This window comes from Phyllostomus hastatus, unplaced genomic scaffold, assembly GCF_019186645.2.
Source record: "Phyllostomus hastatus isolate PE091 unplaced genomic scaffold, TTU_PhHast_1.1 phas_contig_40, whole genome shotgun sequence".
Classification (NCBI taxonomy): Eukaryota; Metazoa; Chordata; class Mammalia; order Chiroptera; family Phyllostomidae; genus Phyllostomus; species Phyllostomus hastatus.
This window is the reverse complement of record NW_025333872.1, coordinates 74253167-74276549: the sequence shown is the minus strand read 5'-3', so window position 1 is coordinate 74276549 and position 23383 is coordinate 74253167. Positions and strand designations below refer to the sequence as shown.

At 38.7% G+C, this 23383-nt stretch overlaps 1 protein-coding gene across 14 annotated transcripts in view; it reads left to right on the top strand.

Annotated features, from left to right (window-relative positions):
• EPB41L2 (erythrocyte membrane protein band 4.1 like 2) overlaps positions 1-23383 on the top strand; it is a 207954-nt gene that overhangs the window by 83379 nt on the left and 101192 nt on the right. For all 14 annotated transcript variants that reach the window (XM_045843891.1, XM_045843889.1, XM_045843888.1 and 11 more), the window contains 2 exons: positions 6546-7030; positions 7998-8204. In XM_045843891.1, coding sequence (XP_045699847.1) covers positions 6560-7030; positions 7998-8204 — 678 coding nt within the window. In that variant the 5' untranslated portion in view covers positions 6546-6559. The remainder of the gene's footprint in view (positions 1-6545; positions 7031-7997; positions 8205-23383) is intronic.

Genomic DNA, 23383 nt, shown 5'->3' with positions numbered 1-23383 from the left:
GCAGTGGCACCCACCCTCCCTGTTCCCTGCGCAGGGATTTTGTTAACAGTGAGGGCTCAAAGTAGGCCCTGGTTCTCTCAAGGTCTTCAGGAAACATCTGGACCCAATAATTAGCATGAACCCCTTGCTTGAAGTTACTGTATGAGTGTGTAGAGTTGTGTGACCGTTTGCTTTGTTTTACTTGCTGTGGTGCTCTGATAAAGGGCCAGTGTTTTCAGGAGCATAATGTTACAGGGTAGGAAGGTTAGGCTAGACAGTGCCTTGGAATTTACCTTCTTTTTAAACATTAGAAAAAGAATGGCTTCACATAACACAGCTCCTTACCTGACCATTGCTGATCCTCCATTGATGATGATTTTCTGCTTGATTGCATGTTAAATGATGCATGCTTTTTCTCATGGAGCTGTTAAAATAATGAACACTTTTTATCAATCCCACTGGAGCATGCCAACATGGTAATTGTGTCGAAACCACATGCTTCTCTAATGGGCTGGCTGTTCACAACAATGTTCTTTTTGGTTGATGATAAGTAGAAAGGTCCTTAGTTAGTATGTTATATAACTTACTAATGAGGGATTTTAGGTATTTGTAATTAAAACTTAGTGGAATGAGCATTGCTGGAGTTTGGGAAACCAAACTTATGGTTTCATCTTCACCCACCTAGTGTTGTGATCTCAGGCAAATCTCCTAGTCCTTCTGAGCCTTAGTTTCCTCATTGGTACGATAAAGTTGAGGGTATTAGAGGAGATGATTTCATAACACTCATTCAGTAAGTATTTATCTGGTGCCTGTTGCGTGTCAGTCCAGATGCTGGGAACACTACAGTAAAGAAAAGAGAGATCCTAGCCCTCTGGGGCTTTCATTTTAGTGGGAGGGATTGGCCTTCCACTGTAAGAGTTTCCATTTTAGTGGATGATGGAGTTTTAAGGGCTTATCCGTCTTGGAAACTCAGAGTTACAAGCATGATAATTATGGTGAATGGATGCGCTATAATACATGTTTTCTTGATGGTGGTAATTTGTTCAAGAGACCGTTTTATCAACAAAGGAGGTAGTGTTTAGGTTTGAGCTTTGTTGATTTCTTGAAGCTATTTTAAGAATGTACTTATTTACATATAATTATATCCATCTTTATTGTTGAGTATCTATGATCTAATTAGCTATTTCTCTTGTTGTTTTTTTTTTTTAATCTATTTGGATGGGTAATACTGATTGGCTCTGAGGTTTTTCCACTTTTTATTATCACACTTACTGAGGTAGCATTGGTGAATAACATAAATTTCAGGTGTACAGCTTTACAATTCAGTGTCTCTGTACTCTACTGTGTGTTCACCGTAGTTCTTAACCTTAAGACTTAGGCGTATGAAATGCAGCAGTGATGGAGGAGGGCTGCTTTGTGAGGCTTCGTGGCCTTGTCTCTGCATTGAGCACCCCTGTCTTTCATTTCCTTCCATTGGCTCGGTTTTTATCTCACAGCCAAGTAATAACCTTCAAAACCATTTTATTTGTGATGGGAACCCACTTGTAAATTTTTAATTTTGAGGAGCTGGCTATACAATAGTAATAATGCAGGATTATGTTCTGTAGTCATATTTACAGGTTGGCATGAATCTTATTTGACTTAAGCCAAGGCTCTCTAGTTGATTTGGTTGTTCATAGACACTGGAGGAGTTGTAACCACATTATGAAATACAAGTAAGAACAGGTGTATTTATTCAGTTCTGTGGTTATCCATCTAGTGACCTTGGGCAACCCAGCTTCTGCTCCTCTGCTTATCACCTGCAAAAATGGGGGTAATCTCATTATTACGAACAATGAATGGGGGCCATTCATTCAACTCTCACAAAGTAATGAGAGTGTATGCTAAAACTTAACCTTGGTCATTTCATGATTAAGTGGCACGTGGAAAGTGGTACTTTAAAGAAGAAAAATAAAGGTTTTCTCTGCAATGGAGCCAGTTTAAGTGCTCACATAAGGGTCTTATTGGAAGACATGATTTTGAATTTTAAATGCCTAATAGAGGTGTAGCCACTAATGAAAAATGGAGTGGTGATTCCTCAGAAAATTAAAAATAGAACTACCATATGATTCCACATTTCCACTTCTGGATATTTATTCTTAGAAAATGAAAACACTAATTTAAAAAGATATATGCATACCCACATTCAGCACAGCATCATTTACAATAGCCAAAATGTGAAAATAGCTGAAATATTGATCGATTGTTGAATGGATAAAGAAAATATATATATGAATATTATTTATTTAAAAAAGAATGAAATCTTGCATTTAGGACAACATGAAATAATCTTGAGGGCATTATGTTAAGTGAAATTAAGTGAGATAGAGAAAAACAAATACCATGTGATCTCTCATACTTCGTGGAATCTTCCCAAAAACAAAAACCAAGCTCATAAAGGTGCTTACTGGTGGCAGGGTTTGGGAGAGGCAGAAGAAATGGGTGAACTTTTTTTTTTATCCTCACCCAAGGGGTGGCAGTGGAAAGGAGAAGAGAGGGAGAGAGAGGGGGAGTGAGGGAGAGGGAGAGACACTGATGCGGGAGAGAAAAAAATCAATCGGTTACCTCTTGTATGTGCCCTGATTGGGGACCAAACTTGTAACACAGGTATGTGCCCTGACTAGGAATTGAACCTATGACCTTTCGGTTTACAGCAGAATACTCCAACCAGCTGAGCCATACTGGCCAGAGTGATGTTACTGTAAACATATACATACATTCATACATTATAGAGGTATCAAATTGGTAAGTGCAAGTTTTGAAACATGGGTAGAATTATAATTTAAAAAATGCCTAAGAATGAGAAGATTAGACATGTTAATATTATAGTTACCTAGAGTATTGCTTATTTGTATTATAGCCCTTAAGGACATTACTTTCCCCTGATGTCCCTCTCTCACTATATATTTCTTCTCACCCTCACGCCTTTTCCTCTGCCTGACCATTATACATTGGTGGTGATGAGAGTTCTTTTCAGGACCCTCTAAGTTCAAACTATACTTTTTCTTACGGCGATGTCAGTGTCATGTATGCTTTCAGCCGTCACTGGTAGTTACTCCCAGTTTTGTGTGTAGTGTACATCTGGCCTCCCTTCAAGGCCTGTGTGTCAAGTGGCCAACTAGACACCTTCACGAGCTTCTAATGGCAATGAATTGAAAACCGAGTTTGATTGTCTCAGCCAGAGCGTCTTTTCCTTGTGTGTTTTCCATTTCCACGATGGTTCTAACATCGCCCCAGTCTCCAATGACCTGGGACTTTTTTCCTACCCTTTCCTCTCTTGGACTTGCTATATTCAGTGTGCACACCGCGTCATGTCCCATGTACCTCTTTACCCTTAGATAGATTCATTTTTTTTACTCTATCTCACTGCTTCTGCCATAACAAAGATGGACCCTCGTCTTCTCCTGCCTGGCTTATTGCAACAGCTTTTTGCACGTATTTCTACACCAGCCTTTTCTCTCTTCCTTTACTTTCCAGCCGGGTTGGGCTATCTGAAATGTGAATCTGATTTACATTACTCCTTTACTTACATTGCTTGTATGACTTCTCATTGCCTTTAAATCAACACAAAATTTTAAGATTCTGGCTTCTGCTTACTACTATTACAACTACTACTACAACTACATTGTTACTAATTCACCTTCCTCCTTCCTTCCTGTACCTCCTTACATGCTCCTACTTAAGTTGCACAATGTATTATGGTTTAGTACTTGTGGCTTTCTATGGGAAGGACATTCTCATGTTCCCTATGCCTGGCATATCCTGGCCTCCTATCCTGATTCCTTTGCCTGAATAATGAAGACATCATTTTAAAGCAACACAATTCAACTTCTGTAGGAAGGCTTGCCTGGTGACACTCTTCTCCTAATCTGGGTTCAGTGTCTGTCCTGTGCTTTTTAAGCAGCATGCTCTTGATTTATCTGTACCCTCTACTCTCCCAGCTCCTTAGAGACAGTCTTTATTCCTTTGCCCAGTACTTGGCACATTGTAGGGGCTCATTAAATACAGGCCGACTGACTGAATGTTTTTTTATGCTTGCATGTTAGAAGTAACATTTTAAAAATTATGTTTTGAAGCTTACAATTCAGTGATTTTGAGTATGTTCACAAGGTTGTACAACTATCACCACTGTCTGATTACAAACCATGTTTATTACCCCCGGAAGAAACCCTGTACCCATCAGCAGTCGTTCCTATTCCCACCTCCTTCCAGCCCTAATCTACTCTGTGCCTGTGGGTTTGCCTGTTCCGGAATTTCTCGCAAATGGATTATGCAGGATGTGGCCTTTTGTAGCTGACTTCTTCACTTACCTTAATGTTTTCAAGGTTGTATGCGACAGTGTGGATCCGTACTTCGTTCCTTTTCATGGCCTAACATTCTGTCGTGGGGACTCGCAGCATTTTGTTTCTTCATGTAGCAACTGCTGGGCATTTGGGTTTCCATTTTTGACTATTATGAATAATGCTCTTGTGATCATGCATCTCAACTTTTTGTGTGAATGTTTTCATTTCTCTTGGGAATATACCTAAGAGTGAAATGGCTGAGTCATAGAGTAGCTTTAACTTTTTGAGGAACTGCTAAATAGTCTTCCAAAAAGGCTATGCCATTTTACAGTTTGACAGCAATGTTCAGAGTTCCAGATTTTTCACATCCTCACCAATGTGGGTTACTATTTGTTGTTTTGATTATAGCAGACTAGTGCATGTGAAGTGGTAGCATCTCATGGTGGTTTTGGTTTGTTGTTTCTCTAATGACTGATGATGTTGAGCATCGTTTCAAGTGCTTATGGCCATTTGTATATGTCCTTTGAAGAAATGTTTACTCAAATCCTTTGCTTATTTTTTATTTGTTTTATTTGTTGTGGTTGTTGAGTTGTAGAGTTCTTTTTTTTTAAGATTTTATTTATTTATTTTTAGAGAGGGAAGGGAGGGAGATAGATAGAGAGAGAGAGAAACATCAATGTGCAGTTGCTGGGGGTCATGGCCTGCAACCCAGGCATGTACCCTGACTGGGACTTGAACCTGTGACACTTTGGTTCGCAGGCTGCGCTCAATCCACTGAGCTATGCCAGCCAGGGCTGAGTTGTAGAGTTCTTTATATATGCAGGATACTAGACTCTTATGAGATACATGTTTGTCAAAAGATGGTGAATAATATTTTAAGAAACAAATATAATGGTGGCACATGCTACAATGCAGAGGACTAAGGAAAACATGCTAAGTGAAAATATCACATGTTGTATATGCGTAATTTCATTTATTTGAAATGTGTACAATAGGCAAATCCATACAGACTGAAGCACATTACTGGTTGCCAGGGCATGCAGGGAGGGAGAAGAACGGAGAGAACTCTCAGTGGATACAGGGTTTCTTTTTGGAATGATGAAAATGTTGTGGAATTCAATGGTGGTAATGGTTGTACAGCCTTGTGAATATACTCAAAACCGTTATCTGGATAATTGAAAAGGAATAAATTTTATGGTCTGTGAATGATATTTCAATAAAGCTTTAAAGAGTGAATTTTATTATTTGAACTGTTCGAGTTTGTACCCCTTTTGAAGATAGCTGGAAAATTTCCCATAGGGTCAGGGTGCCAGGCCTCTGAGCACTCTGCTCATTGGTGAGAGAGGAAAGAACACTGTCTCTGTCATTCCTGCCTGTTGTTTTTTATGTCCATGGTGCTGCCGTGCTCTCAGAGTCCCTCTTTGCCTGTGTAAAATGTAGACAACCAGTTACGCTCATATTTAATTTCATTTTCATTAGTTGTGATGGAGTCAGTTATTAGATGCATTTTTTCCACTCGCAGAATGTCTTCATTTGGTTCAGATTAGGGGTCCTGAGATGTTTTCTTGTAAGCACAAACACAAAGAAAACTGTGTTTGTGGTTGGGTGCGTTGGGGTTTTGGAGTTTTGGTCATGGTTTGAGTACCTTTCCCAGAAGACTATCTTTTGCATTGGAATAGTGATGATGAATTATGGGATTTAATATTGGAATAAAGAACATGTACATCACAGATATAATTTTCTCACTATTAAGCACCCAATATTTAACAGTAATTTTTACAATACCTAACATTTTAGTTTTAATGTGTGAAATTTCAATAAAAATATGTGTCAGTACTTTCTGACATCAATGATACTTCGTATTGTAGAGTAAGGGACCAAGTACAGAGAAAAGTAATTTTTCTTAAAAATTGGATTTTGGGGTGAATTACAGTTTATAGTTAGATGAAACAGAACATAAGTAATCATTCTACAGCACTTGATGATTTTAAGTCCTATCTGTATAGAATCAGAAGAATTCCATTGTGATGCTAGTTTGGGTTCTTTGATTCTGATGGAGAATTCTGAAAGTTAGAGTAGCAGTCTCCATTTTTCTCTTGTGCTTATGAACCTTCTTTCCCTACAGGCGTTTTATTCCCCTCATCTCTCTACCATTATTCCCCTTCCCATCCTTTTTGACCCTGTCTCTGGCCTCTGAACTGGGAGAGGTTGTAAAATACCTCTATGATTATGTCTTGTTTACAGCATAAGCCGTGACCATGACTACTGAAGTAGGCTCCACGTCTGAAGTGAAGAAGGAATCTGAGCAGTTAGGCGAGGATGCAACCAAGGAGAATCCTAAAGAAGTAGCAGAAAATCAGCAGAATCAGTCATCTGATCCGGAGGAGGAAAAAGATTCCAAATCATCTCCTTCAGCTAAAAGCCAAAGTAGTCCCCACCGCCAGAAGAGGCAGAAGGATCCGTCTGAGAGTAGAGGCATTTCTCGGTTCATACCCCCATGGCTTAAGAAACAAAAGTCCTATAACTTAGTAGTGGCCAAAGATGGAGGAGATAAGAAAGAGCCTACCCAAGCTGTTGTGGAAGAACGGGTTTTAGAGAAAGAGGAATCCCTTCCTGAAGAAGAAAGGCCGGCCAAGGGTGATGTCGAAGAAACAGCTCAGAGAAAACAACAGGTCATTAAAGCTGATGTCAAGGAAGAGACGCCTTCAGTGAGCGGTCCTGAGACACAGGTATGTTTGTGAAGTAGGTGACTGGAAACGGAAGCTTGGTGGTATTCACCACTCAACAAAAGGGCTTACTTGCTTTGAGTTGTTCACGGGTTTCGTGTATTAAGATCCTGTTTTGGCTTAGTAGGTCTAGAATATGGGTCTTGGAGTGGTTTGCCACAGCCTTTTCCTGTTATTTCTTTTAAAAATTTCCAAAATAAAACAAAGCAAAAAAAAAAAATCCAGTAGATATGTACACCATAAAAAAGTTTCTCTTTTTATTAAAGGATTTTATTATTACTTTTTAGAGAGAGGGGAAGGGAGGGAGAAAGAGGGAGAGAACCATCCGTGTGAGAGAGAACCATCCATGTCTTGCCTCTGGTACATGCCTCATCTGAGGACTGAGCCTGCAACCTAGGCATGCGCCCAGACCTGGAATCGAACCGGCGGCCTTTCACTTTGCGTAATGAAGCTCCAACCAACTGAGCCATACCAATCAGGACAGTTTGTCTGTTTCTTTTAAGGTTAAACAGGTACTCTCAGAATTCTATCATCTCTCCTTTTATATGATACGTACTTTTGTACCTCCTTGATTTGATTTACTTGAGTGTTCAGTGAGTAGGAAGGAATAGGTTTGTATGTGTGTGCATTTTATTCGCCTAATGAAGCCTAGGTTTTGCCATGATCTTGAGATTATAATTGTAAATTTTGTTATTTGAAATGATATTTAAATTGTGGTTGCCAGGGTGTCATTTCTTTTACTCATTTAATGCTCAAATTACCAAGTTGGCAACAGTGAAAAAATTGGGCAGTGGATTGGAGAAAGGAAGATGTGGGGAAATATTCTCTCTAGCAAACATTCAAAGTCTTTTAAAATCTTAGGCTTATAGTGTTTGCAACAATCACCATTCTTGCTAGGATTTTCCTTTTAATGGGTTGTTTTCTGCAAATTGGCCAACTTAGGTATAAACTTCATTTTTTTCATCAACAGCCTGCTAAAGAAGTAAGGAAGGAGAGAGAGGACGAAAAGGAAATACAGGAAGACAAATCAGAAGAAGCAGCAAAAAGGGAGACAAAGGAAGTGCAGACCAATGAGCTAAAAGCAGAGAAGGCTGCTCAAAAAGCCACCAAGAAGGCCAAAACTGTCCAGTGTAAAGTGACCCTCCTAGATGGCACCGAGTACAGCTGTGACCTGGAGGTGAGTTGGGGAGCTGACGAGAGCTCTCTTGGTGTGTGAACACAAGAGAAGCACAGTCTGGCCTCATTCATGGCATTACAAAACAGATTCATTTTTTGTGTTCCTCTGAATTAGTAGGTCACAATTTTGCATTAAAAAAACTAGGCAACATAGAAGAAGGTCATCATTTCCATTACAAACAGTTGTTCCTGACCCTTAAGGGTAAGAAGCAGGACTGGTGTTCTGCCAGTCTGCACTGGTCCTGTATATTGTCTGGTGTCTGTTCTGAATGGGCGTTAAAATAGTTTGAATGTTATCTCTGACTATAAGATACTTGAGGAGAAATGATAGCCTCTGGTTAACATTTCAGAGTCGTGAGATTTCAGCACTTTATCCTCAAGTGTTTTTATCCCAAGACAGATAATGATTTAACATCTAGTTCATTTATTTAGTTTTAATTTAAAAACCGCTCATGATTTTCAAAGCACATAATTCATTAGCACTGATGCTGATTGATACCAATTAATTTTTAAAAGTATCTAGCAACTTATAATTTTATGATAATCAGAAGAGTTTGTTGCTTTTCATAGTTAACTCACGTATATATGACATATACTAATAGCTGACATTTATTGAAGAACTGAAAAGCTTTGAATGGATTATCTCATGCAATATTTATAAGAGTCTGTATGAAGTAGGTATTATGGATGTTGCCAGTGTTACAATGGGGAACGTAAGCTTATAGATAGACTTATAGAGGCTGAGTAATTTGCCTAAAGTTTCGTAGCTAGCTAGTGCTTGAGCCTGGATTCCAGCACCAGTTCTACTGTGAAGGTCATGAACTACTAAGATAAATGAATCATTGTCCTTGCCTTTATCTTTGTATTAGTTATCTAGACCTTTTTACTCAGTGATAATCATTCTGATATTTCAGTTTCAAGAAAAGGAGTAGTAAAAGAGGATTAATAGTACTTGAAGCTCAGAAAGAAAGGAAGACGAGAGAGCAGTTGAAGTAGCAAACAATGAACAATAAGGAGAACAAGGGAATGGGGGTCTGAACTTAACTCAGTTATACTATCTGTGACAACGTGCCCCTCATTTTTTCTCATCTGCCCTAGAAGTTAGGGGTCTAGGTTTTGAGAACCAACTTGATAACTTGTTATGTGACCTGCAGTCATTTATTCAACCTTTCTGAGCCAAAGTGAGGCCCAGAAACGGACTATAGAACACAGGATTAATCAGATAATCTAGAAGACCCCTGTCATCTCTGAAGTTCTTTATAATCACTAAACCTCAAGAATGAAGAGTGTACTTTTTGGTTTAAATCTATTTTTGTTCTCTTTAAAGATAATGACGATATATTTAAAAGTACAAAATATAGAAATAAAAGAGACATTTTCACATTCACCAGAAATAAAACATTAACGACATTGCTTGCTATAGTCTCATTCCCATCTCTCCTGTCTTGTTCTCCCTGGGTCTTTTTATTATGTACTTTATGATCTACTTTATTCTTTTCAACTGCTGTGTAGTATTCCTTTGAAATACTAAACCAGTGTATCCATTTCCCTACTTAGGCATACTATCTTTTTTTAAAAAAGATTTTATTTATTTATTTTTAGAGAGGGGAAGGGAGGGAGAAAGGGAGAGAAACATCAATGTGTGGTTGCCTCTTACTCGCTCCCTACTGGGAACCTGGCCCACAACCTAGGCATGTGCCCTGACTGGAAATCGAACCTGTGACCCTTTGATTCGCAGGCCAGCACTCAATCCACCTGAGCCACACCAGCCAGGGCTGACCACTGAAGTTTTTATAAGTATGTTTTTAAAAATTTCCAGAGTGTGGATGTGTTTATGGATACATATATGTGTGCATGTCTCAGGTAAAGAGGGCATTTTTCTTTTGTTCAGATTTCCTGTTTCATTACATTGTGGGTAGATAGAATATAGTCTAAGTAAGAGATTCTATTGCATTTCTTAAGACTTAATTCGCAGCCTAATATATAGTCAATTTTTGCATTAGTTCTTTTGATATTGGAAAAGCATACTATCCTTTCATTGTTAGTGCAGGATTCTGGTGTTGTCCTCTTGATCAGACTTATTAATTATGTGGGTAATCTCTCTATTTCCAGTAATTGTTTAACTGCATGTAGGCATGTTAAAATCTTTCCCTGTGATGGTTGATTTGAGAATTTCTCTTTGTATTTCTGCAAGTTTATGCTTATAAAATTTGAGGCTGGATTATTAGATGCATACATGTGCAGACTTACATACTCTTGGATACTCACGCCTTTTATCATCACATAGTACCTCAAATTTATTTTATTTGATATTAACATTACTATACTAGCTTTATTTTGGTTACGGTTTGTCTGGACCAGTGGTTTGTCCGGACCAGTGGTTTGTCTGGACCAGTTGTCTCATGGCACACATAAACTAATTAATAAACTTCTGTGGCATGCTAAAAATACATATATTTTTTGCTGATCTGACAAAAAATAGGTGTAATTTTGAGTCATTCCCACCAGACAACTATTGCTGTGTTGGCTGTTGTCATTTTTTAATTTGACAATCTAGGGGAAAAGAGGCCAGTGCTCCCGACTAAATAGTCAGGTGTTGCATGTTCTTCCTGCACACTGGTTGAAAATCGCTGGTCTAGACTTTTTATTCTTTGACTCTTCCTGTTTTTTTTTTTTTCTTTGCTTTTAAACATTGCATACTTATGTCCTTGAGGGGTCATGTTTTTTATACCATTTGAGGATTTTGTCTTCTCACTGGTCAATTTAGGCCATTTATTTCACATGATTACTCATATGTAGCTATATAGTGTCATCTAAGTTTGAGTTGTCATATTTTCCTGTTTACTTGAATTTATTTCCGTTTATTTTTCTAGAAGTGACCCTTAAGTGTTTTACATACTTGACTTAATAAAGTCTATATTAATCATCATGCCTATCTCCTTCTTTCCCGGTTGTGTTTAGCACTCCTCTGTTGAATGTCTGATCTCATTTCGGAATGGTATGAAATGAAGCAATTTCTTATCTGGGTGGCTAGTCCCTCTTTGATTCTACTGTTCACAGGAAATGAAGTCACTGTGTGACTCAAAGCAGAGTTGAAAAAGTATCCAAAGTTAAAAGCAGCAGTGTACTCTGTTAATTCAGTACAACTTAAATTGGTTGGGAGGGCGTAGAAGTCTTTATTTCAATGACTATTAATTTACAGACAGATTATCTTTTCAGCTACTAAATGTTTACTTAATATACCATTTGTGCATCAATTTCTGAGACAGTAGATACATTTGAAATGTGTTGAATAAACGTTTTTTCTGTCGAGTACAAAACAAAATGGACTTCGAGTGGACCATAGTGGTGGGATTGCACAGCAGGGATCACGCACCAGCAATCACGCACCAGCAGTTCACTGGAATTCCAGGCAGTGACTTTACGTTTCACTACTGGGCAAAATTCATCTGTGGCATGATAGGTGTTAGAACAATATAGACATTATAAGTTGTATTCTGTTTTCATTAATTTCTCTTTTACCCAGTTCTTCCATTTAGAGTCTCTGATTGCTTGCTTAGTATCAGTAGTATGGGTCTGATACTCATCAGACTTGCTGTTATTACCTCTTTAGGAGCAGTGCCCAAAGACAGCCATCACGTGGTTTGAGCGCTCTTGTTTCCCAGTTCCAGCGCTGACCCTAGACAGATTGGCCGATATGCTGATGCTGCTTATCTGTAGTTCTGTATCTCTGTACCGGAAATTGGTGTCTGAGGACCGTTTGGGGAAGTATGTTGTGAGAACTATAGCTATTAATGAACTTGCACACACTCAAGGAAGATAAATGCAATGTGGAAATAAATACTTTTTTTTTTATTTGGTTTGAGAGATTGAATTTGATTCCATCTGTTTACTGTTATTAAAGATTTTGTCTGTCATGGCTTTTTCATAGTTATTATTTATTTTTTTCTTGGTGTATGTACATTTGTCTCATTTTCAGTTAGACCTTTAGATTATAGCCTGCCTCCTGAAGAGAGTCTAGTCATCTTCCTTCAGGGTACCCACAGCAGTAGAGGGGAGCATGGCCTGTGCAGGAAGTCTGAGGAATCGGATTGGCCTGATTTATTGGCAGCCTTTTTTAGAGTAGGATGACATTTTAGAAAGCCTCAGATGCCAGGGTGAGAAGGTTAAAGCTGATCTTAGAGCCAAAGGGAGCTGGGCAGAAATGGACCAGAGATTGTCAAGTCATTGGTTACGAGCACTAGCAGGGATTAGAAAGCTGTATAGATTTTAGAACGTGGTAGATAGCTATGCGGCAACAGTAATTTAAGGGGACTTTTTATTCACTGCATTGGTCAAGATGCGTATCGGTGGTCTTTACAGACATGATTTTATCAGTGTGATTAGAGTGTCGAGGAATTTAGGCCATTTCCTGTTGTGTTACCTGTCAGTACCTTTGATCAGTGAAAGGATCCCTTTTAAACCATTTAATATAAATGTTACTATATTAATTCAATTTTTTTTCCAAAATCAAGAAACATGTTTCTTGGATGTATTTTTGTTTGGTATCCTAACATCATCTCTGCTTCTCAGATTACTCCCTTAACATAGGTAGGTGCACACATAAATACACCTCTGTATGTCCGTCTATATCCTTTCTTCCTTCCCACTCTCTCCTTTTAATGGCTTTTTCTACACTCTTTCTCCTGTAGGCCATCTGAGCCTATTCGTTTTCTAACCTTGGAAATTAAATGAAAAGGGCTGCCCAGGGAGCCAAAGGCAGCATCATTTCAAAAACCAATTATTCTCTTTAAAGTTTACATTCTTTGGGGAAAAAGACAGTGTATGTTAATATTAAGTGGATAAAATTGCTTCACACACAGTATTTATGAGCATAAGTATTGGATAACTGCATTTTTAGAGAATGATTATAGTTAAGTAAAAAAATACGGAAATGGCTTGATTTTAATGTTATTTTTGGCTTACGGAACAGTCAGCTTATTGCTAAACCATGCATTAATTGTGATGCGAGGCCTAGTTTGCCTTTGTGCATCTGTTCCAAAGTTTTGTATGAAGTATTATTTCACTGTCGTTAGTGAGAATTACATTTATACTTTATATGAATTTATCATCTATTGATAATAAACTAAGATCTCAATTTTTTTTGGAAAAAGTCTCGGAGGATTATTGTATTTTTAATGAAGAAACTTGATAGTTTCGGTTCTTTGATATGTCTGTTTTTATCTCATTGAGATATTTAATGGTATGTGACGAGGTCCTTTGGTACCAGACTTTAATTGTAAAGAATTTTAAGGAGTCTTTTGGATTCTGCATGCTTGTTGCAGAGACTCATCTATAGAAGTCTTATGATATTGCTGAAGTCATTTGCCACTCAGTGAGTTCAAACAGTGGGGCTCTTCCCTCCAAGGAAAATTATGGTGAGGTTTCATTGAAGTCGTAGATCAAAGTCTGGACATCTATGTTTCCTTTCCTTTTGACCCTGGATATCTTGGGAAAGTCACTTCTCATTTTTCTTCCATTCTCAGATTGCAAAGTAAGAATGAAAATACTTGCTTCCTCTGTTTCCAGCATTGAGCTAGTTTTACTATGGCTGATAAGTCTGTATGCTTTTTTTTAAAAAGTCTGAAAATAAATGTAAAAGTTCCTGCAAGACCTTGGAAGCATGCATGAATGTGCAGTCTGCGTTAAGAGTTGCTCACATTTTCCTCTGGCATCTGAAAGTCGTTCCCACGTGTTGGTTTTGCCGGAGAACTGAGGGCATTGTTTCTGCCCACACAGGAATGTCAGTACCATTTTTCTCAGTGCTGTGAATAAGGCTGTCAGAATGCATACTCTCTCGTCAGTGTTCTGATGATAATTTGTCAGAAAGGAGAATGTGTCGAGGTCTTCTTGCCTTTTTTGTGTAGACTACTGGCCTCAGAAATCTGGTTTTATGTTATCACTCTCTGCTGTGCTTTGTTTATTTACTTGATTGTTTATGTCCGAGTTCACCCTTCAAGGTTATTCTTTCAGACCTCTAGTATGACCACCACTGGGTTTATTAATTGAATAGTTTTCACTCTCTTTGTATTTGTGGGGGATCTGGAAGTTGCAGCACTCAAACCTCCTACAAACAAATGTTAGATTTAAATATGGTTTAGGAACCAGGAATAATTTATTGGCGTGTATTATGTGCAGTTTAAAATTCCAATGACATAGGTCCAAAAGGATATCGCTAGCTAACTGTCCATCTATCCTTTTAGCTTAAAAAATCCTTTAAAAACGATTTAAGGTGATAATTCTCTCTAGTAATTTAATTTTTATTTTGAAGTGGGAAAAGGCTATCACTCCACGAGAGTACTCAAATACTCTGGTCCAGCTTGGAAAACACTGGGGTTCACAGGAGTAGAGTGGGGCTTCCTCAAGTCATTCCTTAGCTGGCACTCAGGACCCCATTAGGTGTGACCGCAGATGGTCTTTGATCTTTTGCTCCTGGATTTTCCAAGTCCTCCCCTGCCAGTCACATTGGTCTTCTAATCGGGTACATACTGAATTGTCTGTCCGTCCTTCAAGTTTCTGATTAGACCATCTCTACATTTTTTAATATTTCCCCATGTACATGTTGCTTCCTATCTTTTAATGTCCAACTTAATTCCAGCTTTCAGAATGTTTTTTTCTTCCTTTGAGCTTGTTTGTTCCATTAATATGGCAATCAGTCATGCACTGCTTGTGAAAGAATCTTTTGTATCGAACAACTACTAAACTCCTGTATTGTTTGATTCTCCTCCTGCTTGTATTGTTTCTTTACCTAGATTGTTAGTTCCTTGTGAAAAAGAACTTTCTTTTCTCTTGCCATAGGGCGTTAACTTTGCCTGTAGCACTACTCCTGGAGAGTAACTGTTGATTTATTTCTTTCTACTTTCCCGGGCATGTGAGAAATATCTGTCCTTATCTAAACTAAATGATGGCATTTGCTTACTTAGTCTACTTTTCTCTTAGTCTTCTCTAACTAGAAAGGAAAGATTTGAGTGTGTGTATGTATGTATGTATAATCCACCCCCTCTCCCACTCCCTCTCTCCCATTGCTCCTTCTGCTTACTGCTGCCCTGCTTTTTCAAATACAGACTGGGGCAAAAGTGGGTTTACAGTTGTTAGCATGAGAAACAGTTTATCCTTGTATTATTATTTTGTGAAAGTTTATTCTCATTATTTATTTTATTTATTACTGTGTATTTTCCATATGAACAACTGTAAACCTACTTTTGCCCCACCCTGTATTTGGAAGAGCAGGCTAATTTTTTGTAGAAACACTTCAAGGGCTTAAATAAATAAACATTTATTTTTTTAAAGTTACATTTTATTGATTATGCTATTACAGTTGTCCTGACTTTTCCTCCTTAGCTCTCCTCCACCCAGCAACCCCCACTCCCTCAGGCAGACCCCCCCACTGTTGTTCATGTCCATGGGTCATGCGTGTAAGTTCTTTGGCTACTCCCTTTTCTGTACTGTACTGTGCATCCCCATGGCTATTCTGTAACGACCTGTTTGTACTTCGAGATCCCCTTACTTATCACCCATTCTTCCACACCCTCCTCCTATCTCTTTATCTTTAACCTTTAGCATTTTAATTATGATGTGTCTTGGGGTGGGCCTCTGCGCCCCTCTTGTTTGGGACTCTCTGTGTTTCCTGGACTTCCATGTCTATTTCCTTCACCAAATTAGGGGAGTTTTCTTTCATTATTTTTTCAAATAGATTTCCAATTTTTTGCTCTTTCTCTTTTCCTTTTGGCATCCCACGCATGTTGGCTTGCTTAAAGTTGTCCCACAGGCTGCTTAACACTATCCTCGTTTTTTCAGATTCTCCTTTCTTCTTCTTCTTGTTCCAGTTGGTTGTTTTTTGGTTTCTTATGTTCCAAATCATTGATTTGATTCTTGGCTTCATCCACTATACTGTTGTTTCCCTGTAAATTGTTTTTTATTTCAATTAGTGTATCCTTCATTTCTGACTGGGTCTTTTTTATGCTGTTGATATACTCACTAAGTTCCTTGAGCGTCCTTGTAACCAGCGTTTTGAACTCGGCATCTGATAGGTTGCTTATCTCCATTTTGTTTAGCTCTTTTTCTAGAGTTTTGATCTGTTCTTTCATTTGGGCCATGTTTCTTTGTCTCATCATTTTGGTAGCCTCCCTGTGTTTGTTTCTGTGTATTAGGTAGAACTGCTTTGACTCCCTGTCTTGGTAGTGTGGCCTAATGTAGTAGGTGTCCTGTAGGGTCCAGTGGCACAGCCTCCCCTATCACCCAAGCTGGGTACTCGAGGTGTGCCCTCCATGTCTGTTGAGCACATCCTCCTCTTAGAGTTGAGCCTTGGTTGCTGTTGGGAAATCCATGGGTGGGATTTTACCCAGGCCAGTCAGCTGCAAGGATGGGTTGTGACTGCTTACCACCAACCTCCACTCTCCGTGGAGGATCTGCTGTGCAGGGCAGGGTGGTGGTGGTCTCATGTGGTCTGTAACTGTCCACTGGGTGTGCTGGCCCTGGGGTTTCCTGGGTAGTAGAAGCCAAGATCAACCCCTACCTGTGTGTTCCCTGGGGCTGCCCTGCCCGAGTTATAAGGCAATCTGAGATGGCTGTACTGTATTGAGTTTAGAGATACCCAGGCACCAAGGTGTGAATCTAGGCTGCTGGTTCTGGGCCTGGGGATTACTGAGGCCAATGACTGCAGGTAAGAGGATTTAGGAAGTTGTGAAGCAGGAGCCAAGAGCAACCATTCATATGGAAAAGTAGTTTGGGTGGGCCTATAAGTTGGGTGGGGCAGAGTCTCTGGGGATTCCCAAGGCAGGTCAAACAACGTTAGCCAGGTTGATGGTATCTTAGACCTGGCATCAGTCTGCCAGGTCTGTGAGGGGAGGGCCCAGAAAAGAGACAATGGCCTCTGTTCACCTTGATGGCAGACACCTCAGCCTCCTGCTGCACGCCACTGGTGCCCCTCAAGCCGCCCCCCTGCGCCACAGTCCAGAGGGAGTGAGTCTAAGTAGGTGAGTCCATGTGTGGGTTCTTTAAGAGGTACTGCTTGGGGCTCCAGAAGTCTTCCACCTACTCAGTCCCCACTGGTTTTTGCAGCCAGAAGTTGTGGGGAGTTACCTTCCTGGCACTGAGTGGGGGCCCAGGTATGGGTCTGCGATTTGTTGGCTCCCTAGGTATTCCTTCCAAATTTTGACCCACCACACTCAGATGTGGACCCAGCCCGTTCTGTGTCTGTGCCCCTCCCACCAGTCTGAATGGATGTGGTTTCTTTAATTTTGTAGCTGTCAGACTTCCATTCAACTTGATTTCTGTCTGTTCTGGGCAGTTGTTCTATATTTTAGTTATACTTTTGTTGTGGTTGTGCAAAGAGGCCAGTCATGTCTGAAAATAATTTAGTAAATTTTTATAAAAGACTATAGGAAACTGCTAGTGGTGATAGTGATACAGAAGTGGATAAGGTATGGTCTTGGCTCCAAAGGAATGCAGAGCCTGGAGGCAAATGCAGACTCCCAGAAGCCTAAGAGTTCCTTCGCTTAAATGAGGGCTCTCTTGTCCAATTACTTGCCCTGGGTGTAGGCTGGGCTTGGTGAGAAGAATATAAAACATACTTTATTCCCTGCCTCTTTTTCTCTAATGTCTCTTCTTCTCTTGATCAAACTAAAGAATGATGTGGTTTTATTTCTCAGCTCTCAAGAATTTGACCACATGCTTTCTCTTTTCCATCCTCCCCACTTTTGGTTTCAAACTTGGGGGCTTGCCTTTTTTTTGCCCTTGCATCAATGGTATGTTGAAAGTATTACACTTGACACTTGAAAGTGACTTCTCACTGTGAGTAACCATCCTGATGTAATTTTGTAGGCAACATCCATCTCTCTCTGGCCCTCATCACACATGCTGCCAGGCAAGCTAACTGCTTGTTAACTTACCTCTGGGTAACTTCTCACTGTAGTCTGAGGGTGGTAGTACAGTAGGCACTGGATCTTTGAATTATTTTTTCTCTTGCAATGAAAGTTATTTGAAGGTTGAGTAAGACTGGGAAAAGTGGGAGAGGAAAAGGTTATTTTCAGAATAAATTTGTATTGCAAAATCTTTTCAGGCACTTTTTTCTCCTATATAATAATTAAAAAATTTTAAATCTTTGTCAGTTCATAAAAATGAAGACATATAATCTCATTCAACAAAACCCATAAGAAATCTTGGGTTAAATTTGTTCTGCTGAGAATCTGTTTCTATTACTACTTTATTTCCAGTCTCTTTTCCTTGCTGTTGTCCTCTCTTGTCCTGAGCTAATTAAAGACATTACGGTTTTTATTTCTCAAGTGTTAGGAGATGTTGCTGGATGCTCTCCTCCTTGATCCCATCTTTCTGTTCCCCACTTCTCCCTTAAGATTCCTGTGGAGATGTGTGTAGGGCTTGATGGGCACAAGGATTTGGGAATCTCGCCTCTGCCTGTGAGTGTTGTTTATTTCATAAAAGCTGGGGTCGTTTTGTTCATCTCCTCCACAGCAGGGTGCATACTCTGTGACCCAGAAACGTGGACAGATTTACCATTCCTATTTACAGCACTGTAATACAATATGCTAGCATTTGGATCTTAAAGGGATTGAATGTAATATAAGATAATAAAATATGATTTATAAAAAGCACTAGATTCCTCAAAAAATTTTACCAAGGTGGCTAAATGACTAAAGTATCAATATATGATCTTTCAGAATTTATTTTTGTATAATTGTGTTCTGCAACAGAGATAAATATTAACTCTGTTAGAAAAGTTTTGATTAGAAAAAAAGACAAGTTGGGATTAGGGATACTAAATTTTTGCAGCTCACATTTTAGAGAGGCATCTCAAGATGAAAGCTGCGTTCTGCAGATTCACTGAGCTGCAGCTCGTAACTGTGCTGCATTTGGACCGTGTGTCCTCTTACCTGCTTTGAGGGGAAGTCCGATTTTGTACATCACCTATTTGTTCACATAGAGAGAAACTTGAATCTGAGTCTTACAGTATTTTTCATGTTCATTGATCTCTTTCCATATTTTTGCCAGCAACAATTTAAAGGTAATCAAATAGGAATGTTCTACTAAGCTCTTTTTTTATAGCACAGAAAGTCTGTATGAATCAAATGTCAAAATTCATTCTGGGCAAATAGTTTACAGAGAATGTGCTAGCCTACAGAAGTTTTCTGCTTATGGTTTTTGAAATAAGTTTTAATGGAAGTGGTAATTTTTAAAAAGAGGTAAAAAATTGGTATGTTTTTCTGGCTAAAGATTAGTCACTTCTCTGTCTTTTAAAAGAGATTATACTTTTCATAGGTTTTTAAGGAGATTATACTTTTTAACAGATTTATGCCAACTGTTTCTATTCAAAGTGAATAATAGAAAAAGTTGTACAAAAAAATGTTGGAGCCTTCATTTCTTGAGAATTATTTTAAAGACATGGCTGCTAAACTCCCTTAGTACTAATATATACTTTTTAAGAAAAATGGGAAGTTAAGGAGGTCATATTTGTATAGTATTTTACAAATGTGCTTTTAAAATATTTATTTAAATATATCTTGTGTGTTTGGATATACTTTTTTAAAAGATTTTATTTATTTATTTTTAGAAAGGGAAGGGAGGGAGATAGAGAGAGAGAGAGAAACATCAATGTGCGGTTCCTGGGGGTCATGGCCTGCAACCCAGGCATGTACCCTGACTGGGAATCAAACCTGCAACACTTTGGTTCTCAGCCCACGCTCAATCCACTGAGCTACGCCAGCCACGGCTTGTGTTTGGATATAATTTTATCCTTAAATATTGATTTGGTTCCTACCTTTGCTGAAAAATTAAAAGTATGAAATATTATTTTTCCTCTTAAGTTGCTTATAAATTTTTCTTTCAGAGATCAACTTTATATACGCAACAAGAATATGAATATAATTGATAAGTATGTGTATGTTTTGGATAAATAATACAAGAGTGTAGAAGGGCCACAGTACTCTAGTTGGTAAACGTCTTCATTGAGGAGAAAAGAACTCCTGGACTCCGAAAAGTGGTGTACTTAGGAAAACTCAGCAACACCTAGCCTATTACATTTTTCATTGAAAGTGGCTAAATTGTAATATCCAAGCAGGAATTTGGAGTTAATAAGTAAATATTTTAATGTCTACTTCCTTATATGTCAAGGATAACATGCTAAGATGTACGGTAAACTTTTGTTAGTAGGAGTCACTTTTTGCTTGGCCAGTATCGCCATATTTGACCCCAGCTTTTCTTGGCTTGGATTGAACTGGGAATCCTTTTATCTTGAAAAGCCAGTATGTTGTTGGGGTTTAAATGAATCAAGTTCTTACCTTCTCAACATTACAGAGAGGTGGGCTTCCATCTGTAGGCAAGGTTGCAGAGAAAACATAAAATAAAAATGCGTAAAGTAAATCTCCTGCCTTTTTCAGCCTGCTTTCCAAATTGTGTTCACGCCAATTGCATTCTTTGTCCTTTCCCTTGTGGCAGGAGAAAAATATTAGTCTGTACGTTTGCACACACGCTACGTCATTTTAGAAGAGCTTCCTTAGGGAGCAGAGCTAAATGCGTTTATTTTAATCTACTGTTTTTAATGGAAAGTCCACTTTCCCATAAAAATTTGGACAATGAGCATGATTTATCACCAGGAGAAAGTGAAATGGACCAGTAAAATACAGCAAATATCAAAGTTTCCATAAAGCCTTTTCAATTTCTTGTTATAAAAAGATTTTTAATGGGTTGTGGTAGCTTTAGTATCATCTGTTTGGATGTTGTTCACTGTTTCTAGTTTTCATTTTCTTGCTCCATTGTTTCCTGCAGGTGTCTAGATAACCGTTTTATTTCGCATGTATATTTAATTGGGAAGAGTGAAGATGAGTCACAAAAAATGAAAGGATGGAAATGGTATTTCACCTACATTGCTTTTTGGGGGAACAAATAATAGATATGATTTCATTTTTATCTACTTGGTTTGGGTCATTCTCTATTACATAACGTGTGTGGCTTTGCTCATGAAACCTTTCTGGACAAGCTTTGGTGATGCTGTTAAGGAATCGTCAGTCTTCGCAGGCCCGTGGTCGAAGGAGCCCTGGTAGCACAGGAGGGGGAAGCCACACTCCTGTGTTCAGGGCTGGATTTCAGTCTTATTTCTCAACAGTGAGGGTCTGTTCTGGATGTGGTGATTTGGGGATGCATCAAACATTAATATATCTGTAAAGTGTTTTAATTGGTGGAATGTTTCTTCTATGCATTTCATCATTTGACATAACAGTAATTGATAGAGAGAGGGTGGGTGTCAAAACTGAAGTATCCCATTGGTCCCATAGTTCTCAAAGTTAAAATGCATTTCATTTGAGCTTTTTACTGCTTTGAAATCTGGATGTATATCATAATATATGTCAAAAGAAACTTGATAATATTTTAATTTTGCTCAATAAGCTCACAATACTGATGGACGCCGGAGGCATGCCTAAAAGGGAGGGGGGTGGGCTTCACGTGCTGGGTCTGCCCTCAGCTTTAGGGCATACATTAACTCTTGATTCCCCTTGCTCAAGTAAGTCAGAGGAAAACTGACCATTGCTGACCAGTCCTATGACCATAGAGACATATTAGAATGCCAGGAAATACATTTATAGTGAGATAACTTCCAGGAAGAATTGATTGGTCAACTAGTTCTTTATAACAGCAAGGTTATCAAGTGATCCAGGTGATAATCATAAGATGCCTTTGTGAACATGAAATTGAGAGCAGTGAGTATTATATCAGCATAGTAATTGATGTCTTAGATGCATTGTAACTGTGGAGGGTGAGTACATCTGACAAGATCAAGAATAACTGTACTTTCAGACCAGGTATCCTTCTTGTAAGTGCTAGTGATAAATTTTCACTTTTTGTTATTCCCATTCCTCTCCCTCAGGAAGCCTAGTTGGGTCTGTAGATTTGGATGTAGATACATGCCCCCTTTTCCCCTAAAATTTTACATATCCATTCCTGGGTCTCCTGCAGTCAGATCATTGCATCCCTCACATGTACTGATTTCACTTGGGTTTCCCAGTAAATATTAAACTGTTGGGTTGGCCAAAAAGTGTGTTTAGTTTTTTCCCTGTGATGGCTCTAGTAATGCTTAGTTGTCTTGAACTGCATTAGAAACAATTTCGTTAGATTGTATTGTGACAGCTGTCATATCAGCATGTATTTAAAAAGAACTTACCAAAATTGGTGAATTTTTTTGCAGCCATTTCAATATTGAAGATGGAAGAAAATACAGAATATTTTCGGTGTATTGTGCTTTATTTTTTCAAGAAAGGTAAAAATGCAATCACAACACACACACAAAAAAATAGATTTGTGCAGTGTATGGGGAAGGTGCTGTGACTGACAGAACATGTCAAGTGGTTTGTGAAGTTGCTTGGTACTATGGACATTTTGAGCAAGGAATTCTTTGCTGTGGGGCTATCTTATGCATTGGAAGATGCTTAGCAGCACCCTTGTCCTCTACCAAGAAGAAGCCAATAGCGGGAGAGAGCTGACATGACCCAAATATCCAAATCAATAAAGTTATTGATGAAAATGAAAAACGTGTCTTTTATTTTGCAGGAAAAAATGTAATGGACTTTTTGGCCAACACAACACCTCCAAGTTCTGTTGGAAACCTTCTATAACTTTAGTATTTATAGTTGTGTATATTATTGACCTAATAGGCTTGGGATTGGAGGTTGAAGCTGGAAAGAAGAATGATTCAGCTGAAACTCTTTGCCATGTAAAAATATTGTGTCTGTTGGGAAAGATCCTGAATTTCAAATAAATGTCACATGTCACTCTGCCTTTTAGGGCAGAGTTAACATAGGAGGGCTTTGAGTTGGCCATCTGGATATGCGACTAGTACAGAGAGGCACTGCAGAGGGAACTTCCGGCTTATCAGCAGGTTATCTGTGCGTGTCCTGTGTCAGCAAATGATTTGTTTGGAAAATGTGTTTTTCTATAGAAACAATGCACCAATAACAATTCGATTTCTAGGTCAGCTTGTTCAAGTCTGTATGTTACATTTTTGAGTTGAGTTCTGGATGCTTAATATCCAAGCAGGTGGACACATATACAACTTCTGCCCCACTTTCCTAATTCAGGCCCCAAATTTTAAATTTGTGCTTTTTCATGTTTTTTTTTTTTCCCCTATTTCTTGTT